The sequence below is a fragment of the Mastigoproctus giganteus genome, chromosome 10 (genome assembly GCF_048544385.1).
Source record: "Mastigoproctus giganteus isolate SK-2022 chromosome 10, ASM4854438v1, whole genome shotgun sequence".
NCBI classification, from domain to species: Eukaryota; Metazoa; Arthropoda; class Arachnida; order Uropygi; family Thelyphonidae; genus Mastigoproctus; species Mastigoproctus giganteus.
The window spans coordinates 229,224,563-229,236,940 of record NC_143584.1 but is presented as its reverse complement, the minus strand read 5'-3'; the positions used below and the strand labels follow the sequence as shown (position 1 = coordinate 229,236,940).

At 37.6% G+C, this 12,378-nt stretch overlaps 1 protein-coding gene across 8 annotated transcripts in view; it reads right to left on the bottom strand.

Annotated features, from left to right (window-relative positions):
- Positions 1-12,378, bottom strand: part of LOC150080016 (oxysterol-binding protein-related protein 8-like) — a 464,021-nt gene that overhangs the window by 159,655 nt on the left and 291,988 nt on the right. For all 8 annotated transcript variants that reach the window (XM_090383709.1, XM_090383711.1, XM_090383710.1 and 5 more), the window contains 2 exons: positions 3,749-3,940; positions 3,464-3,586 (listed from right to left, as the gene is read on the bottom strand). In XM_090383709.1, coding sequence (XP_090239835.1) covers positions 3,464-3,586; positions 3,749-3,940 — 315 coding nt within the window. The remainder of the gene's footprint in view (positions 1-3,463; positions 3,587-3,748; positions 3,941-12,378) is intronic.

Here is a 12,378-nt window from a genome sequence, read left to right as displayed (position 1 = left end):
ACAAGAACTTATTGATTTGCAGGAAGCAATAGTGAAAGAAAATGCTGACGAAGCTCAAGATGAACCAAATGAGGAGCCGAGACACTTCATCACCAGAGAGAAATGGCAATGAAATTTCTTGAAATTGCATCAGCAATGGCGAGATTTGAGAAGATGGATCCTGACAGTGAACGATTCTTAAAAGTTAAGAGAGGGGTGAATGATATGTTTGCTTGCTACAAAGAAATCTACGATGAACAGAAAAAAGCCACCGTCCAGTCATCCATTATGTTCTTTCGTAAGGTTGAGTGGCCGACCCCTTCTAAATCTCCACAGCCCTCAACCTCCGCAGCGGTGTACTTATCAGCTGAAGACGTTGATTCTGGCAATGATGCTTGAGAGGTAAAACTTACTGACGTTATGCCTGACTCCTCTCTTTTTTTGTAATTTTAAAATTTTTTTTAAATTGCACACTTTTGTAATATTTCCTGTGCACGAGATAAAAAATTGAATAAATACCATAAATAATTTTATTTACATGTTCGTCGAACATTTCTTTTTTGATTCAATCAATTCAGTGAGCACAGTTGTGAGTGCTGCAAAAGCATGGGGAAAATTGACTTACGTAGATTTCTGCGGAATGCAACCCTTACATAAGTCGGGGAGTTCCTGTACATTAAATTAAAATATACAGGCAACCCTCATAACACGGTACTTCTACAACACGGTTTCGCTCTAATACGATTGATAAAGTGCAGCAATCCTCGCACAACACTGTACGTATATAACACAGTTCACTCTAACGTGGTTAGAGAATTGTGACAACCTTGCATAACACGGTATTTTTAAGCTTTTGTGCGGGGGCGAACGCTGCTATTATGTTCGATGTAATTTTTCAACATTTCAATTTTTTTTTTGTGAATCCCCGCTTTTGGCTCGTTAATCGTTATGCAGAAAAAAATTTCTTGGGAAATCCCCATGTTAGGGATTCTGTGCTATTGAACTTGTGGAAAAATCTAGATTTCAAAGTTTTATTGCTATTGGATAATGTGTCAGGCCATCCAAACATTGAAGCAACCTTCCTATCATCTAGTACAACTTCTTTAATTAGATCAACGCATGATATCCGCCTTTGAAACTCATTACATCAGAAAATCGTTACAATGGATTTTGGAAAAAATTTATTCCAAATTGAATTGATGGAAAATTGAAGTGATGGAGGCATGGAAACATTTTTCCATTGTGGACTGTATCGGAATCATAACTTTATCGCTCAAAGAAGTAAAACTCTCAACATTAAACGAGTGTTGGAAAAATGTAGTAGTAGTAGTGGCATGCGATGCAAAAAAAGCAAGTGTATGAGCTTATGCAGGCAGCATCAGCCAAAAAAAAAAAACACACCATTCCCGACAAATGCCTGTCTAGTTCCTCCTTAAATTTATTTAACCTATCAACTTCCACAACAACAGATGGAAGTTTGTTCCAGCAATTAACCACCCGCTGGCTAAAGGCAAGTTTCCGCACATCTATCTTTTCTTAATTTGAATTTATTCCCCCTTAGGTTTGTAATCTGAACAAGTGGAAGGATCCCATCAGAATTCAGCGTGTTCAACCCATTCATGTATGGCCAGATTCAGTTCATTCAAGAAATATGGTCAAACTGACAGAAAATGGAATCCGTGCAATAGTAGCTAAGTCGGTAGGAGGGAAAAGTTTTGATGATACGACTACTGAAGCGTTCATGGGTAGCACAGTTCGTAGAATTGCTGTCATTCCCATACAGGGTGGAAAAGACCCAAGTTCGAATCCTGTCAATGACGGGAATTTTTATGGGTCTTTTTCACAATGTGGCTGAGTTAGTCGGTCTCATGTGAGAATAGCATGGATTTTTCTCATGGAAATTCTGGTTTTTCATCCAGAAAAATAGAAAATCTAACTCAGAACATATGCAATTTGAACACACAGAGCAACATTGCCTTAGTCACCAATGCTCCTTAAAAAAAAAAAAAAAAAAAAAAAAAATTACTGAAGACATTCAAGAATTACCAGTAGAAAAAAAAAAAGTCTGGCAAAACAGATTTGGTGGAAATGGCATTGGAGGCAAACCAAATTAAGTCAGGGGATGATAGTGCAGATAAATCCTGAACTTCCAAATTTCACACTAAAAAGTATACGGAAAGGCATAAAGTTAGCCAAGCAATTAGAATCTTATTTTTTGAATGCAGATTTTTTTTTGACTGAAAGGAGCCCAAAGTTCAAAAGGGAGCTTAAAAAATGCTTAGTTCCGTATGATGAAATTACAAAGATATATCAAGCAAAAGCAAACAAACCCAGATTGCTGATTTTTTAAAGAGAGCAGACGATACACAAAATCTGGAATGGTGCATTTTTGTCAGTTTTGTTAACGAAATGGTGTATTTTTGTTAGCTCTTGGAATGTAACCCCCCCCCCCCCTTTTTGTACTGATTCTTAGTCCCATATAACACAGTTTTGCACTACACAAGATTTTATAGGAACCTAACTACCATGTTATACGAGGTTTACTTGTACATGAAATATTACAAATTAAAAGCAATAAAACACCGTAGATTTCAAAGGCTACTGACACTTTTATCAAAAGTGAAACTTTACTGTCAGGGCACATCCTTAAATAACATCAGCAGGATCACAGCTCATGTTACTGTGGGAGCATGGGAATTATCCTCCACACGTGCAAGGAGATAGAAATAGCTTAGGTGCATGCTAGGTGGAATCTGTTCATTCTGTCTAAGGATTATGGTATTAAAGAGTGGGTGAATATGGACTCTCCTATCTCTATTGATGGTATTATGTTTGAAGAACAAATCCTCAAGCTCTCAAGCAAACAATCAACGATGACAGCATCACCTGCTGAAATTGTTCTCCTCCCAGAAGTGCTTGGCACAGCAACATATGGAGGAAAGATACTAGAGCAATAGAGACTATGGGAAATCTTCTTTCAACAGAAATACTGCAAAACATCACTTTAATCGCAGAATCCAAGGAAAACATTTTGGCTAGTAAATCAATCCAGTCATCAAGCTTGCTGAATTACCATGGTTTCAACCCTAAAATCTGAACTCATTTTCAGAGAACCAATACAACCCATTGGGTAGCATTTAATCTGTTGCCTGACACATGACCAACCAAATTTTAATGTGGGATTCTCAAAAAACAGGTAATCACTTTGTTTTGTGAGCTCAGCATATATGGAAGCTGTGAAGGGGCACTGCTATGAGCATTACAATGGTTTGTATATTTGTGGGCAATAGAGATTTATTTCAAAAAATTATATTATTCATATAAATTTTGCCTTGCTTTGTTTTTTAGCTAAGCTACTCAAAACAAAGTTTTATGAATCTCACACACAAATCTGGAAAGCTCAAATAATAGCAGCATCACAAATAAAATTAAACCACTATGAAAAATTAGCTAATATTTGATGTAAACAAACTAGCATACTTACCCTGGAAGCCCAAACAGATTGCTCCAAAGGATGGAAGAGCTTAAAGCAAAAGCCACCCTTCTTGGAAGGCCTTTCTATAAGTTCACATGCATTGAGCAAAACTGTTCCTACCCACTGACTACTCTGAAATAAGAAATATACCAATTCATAATCTTACAGCCAGAGTACAATTTATAAAAAAAGTTGTTCATTACTACTTTACATGAACAGTACTCAATTTGAGCTTATTTCAAATACTATAAAGATAAAAACAAAGTGAGGAAGTTGGAGGGGGGAGGGACCTACCTTGTGAATTTTTGGACTTTTGTACAACAGTAACAAGCCTGGTTTCAAAACACACCATAATTTGGTCCATCCTTTCAAAGTTCCTCGAACTTTCAACCAATCTGCTAAGACAATTATTGACGGATCTTTAAGAGTACTTAGTAACTCTCTGGCTACTCGTTTTTTTTCTTTCCTATAGTTTTTTCTTTGAGCCTGTTGAAGGAAATAGATGAGCTTAAACAGTACAAAGAAAAACTAAACTTCTATCCAAAATTTAGAATGATTGGTCTATGACTTATCTTAAAAGAGCATGCAAATTATTATTATTATTATTATTATTAATAATAGCCATATGGTGCAAGGAAGCCTGAGTCTTATGCTGCACCAGGAAAAAAAAAAAAAAAAATATATATATATATATATATTTTTTTTTTTTTTTTTTTTTTATTCACTAGAGTAAATATAATAAATGCAAGATGGCCATAACAAATTACATTTGGAAATGCTATTCTGACTTTTACTTGGTTGGGCTATATTGAATTAAAATAAAAGAAAGTTAAATTATAGTACACTTTGTTTAAAGGTTGTTGTGTCCATTTTTTGCAGTAAAAGGATGTTTCTAGAAAGGAATTCCACGAACAATTTAAATAACATTTCATTTTTGAGAAAAAGTATCAGCTTATATTTTGATGACCACTTCATAAATTTAAAAAATATAAATCAATTAATTTACAACTTAAGAAACAAAAATTAATATTGCATTACTTAATCTTGGAGGCTATAGGTTTTTCATATCAACTAAGAAATACTGTTCAATGTTCAGGCCTAAATGGATGTCAGATGAATAAATGAGACTCGTGGCAGAAAAGAAATGTATCATCTGCAAACTTGAACCTTAACCTGATATACCTTCATTAATATCATTGATAAATAAATAAAAAAAGAACAATGGGCCCATCACTGAACTCCGGGGGACTCCACTAATAACATTAGTCCAAATAGAGCAGTGTCCATTTATTTCCACTCTCTGTCGTCTGCCACTAAACCATCCCTTTATCCATTGTATATGAAAAAGAAATGTGAAAAGAAAAGAAATGTTGCCCGATAATCTATATGCATCCAATGCATATAGATTATCAGGCAACACAGAAGCCTGCAACAGATATAAGCTAGTCTGTAATCAAGTCACAAAGAAGGTTAGGCAGGCAAAGGCAGATTACGAGAAATCTTTGGCAAAGGATGCAAAGAAAAACAGCAAAGAATTCTTTATTTTATTATCTTTATCAATTTTTATCTTTACTATAAAGATAAAAACAAAGTGAGGAAGTTGGGGGGGGGGGAAGACCTACCTTGTGAATTTTTGTACAACAGTAACAAGCCTGGTTTCAAAACACACCATAATTTGGTCCATCCTTTCAAACTTCCTCTGAAAGGATGGAAAGGATTTTAACTGAGAGCAAAGTGGAACAGAAATTGTTGAAGTTAAACATAAAAAAAGGCAGCTGGGGCAGATAGAATCCATCCAGTGATATTGAAGGAGGCGGCAAAGGAAGTAAGCAAACCCTCAGCCATAGTTATGAGAACATTCTTAGATTCAGGGGAGGTCCTCATGGACTGGAGATATGCAGATGTATCCCCAATTCACAAAGGGGGTGCAAAGGGTGACACAAATAACTATAGACCTGTTAGTTTAACTTCTGTTCTGGGGAAAATAATGAAGTGACTGGTTAAAGAGGTGATACAGGATCACCTAGACACAACTGCAGCAATAGTTCAGACCCAGCATGGGTTTGTTAAGGAGAAGTCTTGTCTGACCAATTTGATTGGATATTCTGATATGGTCACAAATGAACTGGATGCAAAAAATAATTTTGATATCAGAAACTTGAATTTCAGGAAAGCTTTTGATACTGTTGCACATGGAAGACTGCTGCAATTGGAGAAGTATGGCATTAAGGGTAAGCTACAATGGATAAAGAGATGGTTTGGTGGGAGACGACAGAGAGTGGGAATAAATGAACACTGCTCTACATGTACTAATGTTCTTTTGTATTTATCAATGATATTGATGAAGGTATATCAGGCTTAATGTTCAAGTTTGCAGATGATACAAAGGTTGGCAGGGTTGTTAATGACTGTAAAGACAATGATATACAGGAATTTTGCTAGCAGAGACAAGAAAGTAATTATCCTTTTGTATAAGGCAATGGTCAGGCCACACCTTGAGTGCTGTGTACAGGTCTGGAGGTCTCATTTTAGGAAGGATGTAGAGTTGCAAGAATGAGTACAGAGAAGGGTAACAAGATTGGTGAGAGGAACAAAGGGGTGTTCTTAAGAAGAAAGGCTTAAATTCTGCAAGTTGCAGCATCTGGAGACTAGGCACGTGCAAGGTGATCTGATTAAGGTGTATAAGGCCTTGAATGGTTGGAGCAGGCTCAATGCTGACAGGATACTTCCTTTGCTCAGATTAGGAACCTGAGAGGGCATAGATTCAAATTGAGGAAAAACAGTCGTAGAATAGATGTGCAGAAGTTTGCCTTTAGCAAGCGGGTAGTTGCAGGAACATACTTCCATCTGTTGTTGTGGAAGTTGATAGCTGAAATAAATTCAAGGCTGAACTAAACAAACATTTGGAGTGACTGAATAGGTGAAATGGGAAGGGCATTTTTTTTTTTTTTTTGACTGATTCAGTACAAGTTTGCTTTCTTGCATCATATGCCTTAACTAATTAACTAACAGGCAAGACTTCCCCTTGTTAAGGGGAAGTCTTGCCTGACCAACTTGATTGGATACTATGATGCAGTCACAAAAGAACTGGATGCAGGGAATAACTTTGATATTATATACTTGGATCTTAGAAAGGCTTTTGATACTGTTGCACATGGAAGACTGCTACACAAATTGGAGCAGTGTGACATTGGAGGCAAATTGCTGCTATGGATAAAGGGGTGGTTGAGGGGGAGAAGACAGAGAGTGGTAATCAATGGACACTGCTCATCGTGGACTAAATGTTATTAGTGGAGTCCCTCAGGGCTCAGTGTTGGGTCCATTATTGTTTTCTGTATTTATAAATGATATTGATGATGGTATATCAAGCTTAATGTCCAGGTTTGCAGACGATACAAAGGTTGGCAGGGTTGTCAAGGACAGTACTGACACTATGCTGCTGCAACAGGATGTGGAAAGGTTGAGCAGATGGGCTGAGAGGTGGCAAATGAAGTTTAACATTGACAAATGTAAAGTACTACACATGGGACACAGCAACCCCAGAGCAACGTATCAACTCTGTGGTACTACACTGACAGTGGTAGAGAATGAAAGGGACTTGGGGGTGGTTGTGCAGGCAGATATGAAGTTCTCTGAGCAGTGCAGATGGGCTGCAAGAGTAGCTCATGGAGTATTGTCAATGATATACAGGAATTTTTCCAGCAGGGATAAGGAGGTGATTATTCCATTGTATAAGGCAATGGTCAGGCCACACCTAGAGTACTGTATACAGGTCTGGAGGCCTAATTTCAAGAAGGATGTAGAGCTGCTGGAACGAGTACAGAGAAGGGCAACAAGATTAGTGAATGGAACAAAGGGGTGCTCTTACGAAGAAAGGCTTAAGTTTTGCAAATTACAGTGTCTGGAGACTAGGCACCAGCGAGGTGATCTGATAGAGGTGTATAAAGCCTTGAATGGTTTAAGCATGCTCAATGCTGATGGGATTCTTCCTCTAGCTCAGAAAAATCACCTGAGAGGGCATAAATTCAAATTGAGGAAAGACAGATGTAAGATAGATGTGCGGAAATTTGCCTTTAGCCAGCGGGTGGTTGGTTGGTGGAACAGACTTCCATCCCTTGTGGTGGAGGTTGATAGCCTAAATAAGTTTAAGGCTCAGCTGGACAGGTATTTTGAACGAACAGAGGGGTGAAGTGGAAGTGGGTTTTTTTTTTTTTTTTTGGCTGATGCTGCATAAGCTTGCTTTCTTGCATCAAATGCCTCTACTAATGCTAATTATATTGAAACAAAATAATACTATGACATGTTTCAATGTGCTTGTTGTTTTAAGCAGTGAAAATTCTGTAATATAGTCCAAATAATGAATTCTTAATTTCTCTTTTACATAAATGAAGCAATAAAATAATGGAAGGGCAAACTTAACTAGAATTTAATTATGTGGAGTGGTTCTACAACTATAACAAACAAATTTCAGCACTCTGTCATAACATTACTGCAAGGTTACTGAAATGCAGTGGTAATGATGAACTTCACAAGGACAGTTTAATTTTAAGCTCCATTTTAAACTTGATCCCACTTTACTGCCATGTGATCCCATTTTGTAATGATTGGAGCCAATATATGCATTCACACAGATGATATTAAGATACCAGCAATCAGTCAATGAACATTAGTGAAGTAGGTGACCACATACAGAAGCTCACCAAGTTATGTACTTATATCATGCAGTTTATCTCTAATTCAGAAAACAATGTGATGATTACTTCCCAAACACTGACACTACATGACTGGACAGTTGGGAAATGTACATAATGCACCTATCCCCATTGTTGTTTTGTATGTTTATCAATGATATTGATGAAGGTATATCAAGCTTAATGTCAAAGACAGCAAGGCTCCAACAGTTGGAAGCAAAGTCTGAAATCTTCAGGCTTAATGTCCAAGTTATTATTATTATTAGCCTTATGGTGCAAGAAGCCTGAGGTTTTTGCTGTACAAGTCAAAAAAAAAAAAATTGAGTTACCCTGTGTGTGAGAGAGAGAGAGAGAAGCAGAAAGGGAATCACCAATAAAGAGAAGAATGATGATATCCAGCTCACTACCTTGGGTGTGCCAAGCCCATACTCACCAGATGTGAGCCCCTGGGGTCAAATTTGCAGATGATACAAAGGTTGATCTGGAAAAGTTAGGCAGATGGGCTGAGAAGTGGCAACTGAAGTGTAACATTGACAAATGCAAACTACTGCATGTGGATAGCAGTAACCCCAGAAAAATGTACCAACTGGGTGGTGTTACAGTCAAGGTAGTGGAGAATGAAAGAGCACTACATATCTGTGCAGTCAGATATGAAGTTTTCTGAGCAATGCAGACAGGCTGTCAGAGCAGGTCATGGGGTCTTGTCAATGATATACAGGAATTTTACTAGCAGGGACAGGGAAGTGATTATCCCTTTGTATAAGGCAATGGTCAGGACCCAACTTGAGTACTGCATACAGGTCTGGAAGCCTCATTTTAGGAACAATGTAGAGTTGTTAGAACCAGTACAGAGAAGGGCAACAAGACTGGTGAGAGGAACAAAGGAGGTGCTCTTACAAAGAAAGGCTGAAGTTCTGCAAATTGCAGTGTCTGTAGACGAGGCACCTTCGAGGTGATCTGATTGAGGTGGACAAGGCCTTGAATGGATTGAGCAGGCTCAATGCTGATGGCATTCTTCCACTTGCTCAGATTACAAATCTCAGGGGGCATAAACTAGAATTGAGGAAAGATAACTGTGGAATAGATGTGCGGAAATTTGCCTTTAGCCAGCAAGTAGTTGATTACCGGAACAAACTTCCATCTGTTACTGTGGAAGTTGTTAGCATAAATAAATTCAAGGAAGAAGTGGACAAACTTTTGGAGTGAATGGATGAATGAGTGAAATGGGAAGCTTTTTTTTTTTCCGCTGATGCTGTATAAACTTGCTTTCTTGTATATGCCTCTAGTAATACTAACTGTCCAAACCCATAGAAACCTAGAAATCATATTTGACACTACACAAGCATTTATGCTGAATACTGATATGCCCTTAAAGAAAGAGCTATTTGTGCCATACAACCAAACAACAACTCATGTACATAAAAAAAGGCCATAACAGCAGCAGACCATCCAAAAAACTTCCATCTGTCAAAAACAGGGCACTGACTGTCTTTGCAAGTTACAGCTGAGAATTACAAGCTCCAAAAAAGCAAAAGTGTTTTACTATTTTATTTACTTAATTGTCATATTATGTTGTACTTTATAAGTAGATTTATAGTTCTAGTGACACTCACCATTTTTCTTTTAAATTTAGATAAAGTTTTTATATGTTACTACTTAATATACGTAAAACCGCTGTTTTGTTCGAACCTTATAGCCATTGTTTACATATATAGAGAGTGGTAGGGAATTCAAATTTTTAATTGTGGTAAATAGGTAGTTCTAATGTCAAATTAGATAGTGGAATACATATCACTGCATTTAGGAATCTATTAGATAGTGTAGTATTAATAATTAATTAAATTTATTAATTTTCATTGTTAATTTCAATATCAGGCCCCAGATTAGAGCAGCAAAGCAATGGACAAAGTAGCAGGAGTGCTGTGACTCAAGACAGAACTGAGGGGAGGATTCTCCAACACATTACAACCTAAAAAATGTGCACTTGTGAAATCTTTGCAGAACTCTCTAGTACAGAACATGATCTAGCCAAGGAGGATGTCTTTGTGTGTGCTAGGTACAGCAGCAAGTGTTAAGAAATTAGGCACCAACTCAGCATTCTAAAGGGTGCTTATGAGAGTTTGAGGAGTCAGGTAGATGCCCTTTAAGGTATTAAAATGGGGGACCATCAAGCTTTCAGCTGCCCAACTCAACACCAGAGTTCACTCTTGTGCATCAGGCAACACAGCTGCAATCTCCAAAACAGAATGTGCTGGTCCCACAGTAGTTAGTTATTGTCAGTGACTATTCAGGGAGACAGGTAATATATTGTGTAAAAAGGATAGGTGGAATAGGACCAGTGTATGTCTGCCAGAGGCAAAAATTGATGATGTATAACAGATATCTTTTAAGAGCACAAAGGGTGATATTGTTGTACACGTTGGCACTAATAAAATTAAGAGTAAGAGATCTGCAGATTTACTTAAGTATAGGTCAATGCAGGAAAAAAAGTTGAGTTAGGGTTAAATTTGAAAGTGTCTGCAATTCTGCCTAGACACGATAAGAGGGAGCATATAACGAGAGTATTGTCAATCAATTGAGCACGCTGAATTCTGATGGGATCCTTCCACTTGTTCAGATTACAAACCTAAGGGGGCATAAATTCAAATTAAGAAAAGACAGATGTAGAATAGATGTGCAGAAATTTGCCTTTAGCCAGCGGGTGGTTAATTGCTGGAACAAACTTCCATCTGTCGTTGTGGAAGTTGACAGGTTAAATAAATTTAAGGAGGAACTGGACAGGCATTTGGAGGGAATGGTGTGATTTTTTTTTTTTTGGCTGATGCTGCATAAGCTCATACACTTGCTTTCTTGCATCACATGCCACTACTACTATTACTATAATTCAACCCTGGAAGGATTGAGCAAGGCTCATGGGGTAGAATTTTTTTCAGCATGGTCTGTGCTTGTTAGTAGGAGAGACTGCTTCTACAGGGATGGGATACAGTTAAAAAGAAGTAATACTATCAAGGCGGCATTAGGTAGGTCAGAAAACCGCTAGCTTAGGGGGAATCAGAGTTTAAAAGATTAACAGTAGCCACAGCCAGAGTGAAAGTAATTCTTACGCCGTTTCTGTTAGATTGAGCAGAAGCTAGGAGGGCAGGGTGCTGGCAGTTTCAGAGACTGGGGCAGTCATCATGAAACAAATAAATGCATGGACTGTGTTAGGGTAACTAAGAATAGGTGCATTTTTACTTGCATGTACACCAATGCTAGAAGTCTAGCAAATAAATTTGAAGAATTTTGAAGTGCTGCTCAAAACATCAAAGGCGGATACTGTTGGGATATCAGAGACGTGGTGTCACACATATTAGGAATGCAGAATTGCAATTTGGCAAGTACATTATGTACAGAAAGGAAGGAGGTGTTATGCTGTTAATTAAGAAAAACATAAAATATAAGGAAGTGCATCCAGTTGATATAGTTGGACAGTACAATGTTGGGTCAGTTTAGTGTGACATTAGCACTGGGAAAGAAAAAATGAGAGTAGAAGTGTATTATGTGCTGATTGACTCTAATGAGTACAATGAACAATCATACAGAGAAATAGAATGGATCAGTAAATCAGATTGTGTTATGATGGGTAATTTAAACTTCCCAGATATTGTGCGAGTGACCAAATCAAACTTTTGGTTTGGTCACTTGCACAATAGCAAGACTTCTGTGGATTTATTGGATGATTGTTTTCTGCAACAGCATGTCCGACAGGCATGCTATTGCAGAAAATGAAATACTCTATCTAGTCATCAGCAGTGATTATTCGTGCATTACGAATTTGCAGATAATGGAACCACTAGGTGGCAGCGATCACATTGTACTGATATGGAATTTACTTAAAGATATAGTTACCATCAGAGGGAAAGGGGGAAGGCTTTTTGCTTCTGTAAAGGAGACTACAGTGGTCACAGACAGTTTTTAAATTCTTTACAGTGGGACCAACTGATGATGTTACCAACAGAAAATTCTAAGTAGAGCATTCAAAGAACTAATTTTGGAAGGTACTAGGCTTTTCATACCAATTAAGAAATATTAGCATAGTCTCATGATGCAAGAAAACATCCATCCACTAGCTTCAATGTTTGTCTGGTTCTGCCTTGAATCTATGAACTTCTACAACAGATGGAAGTTTGTTCCAGCAATCAACCATACACTGGGTAAAGGCAAACTTTCATACATCTATCCTACGAGTGTCTT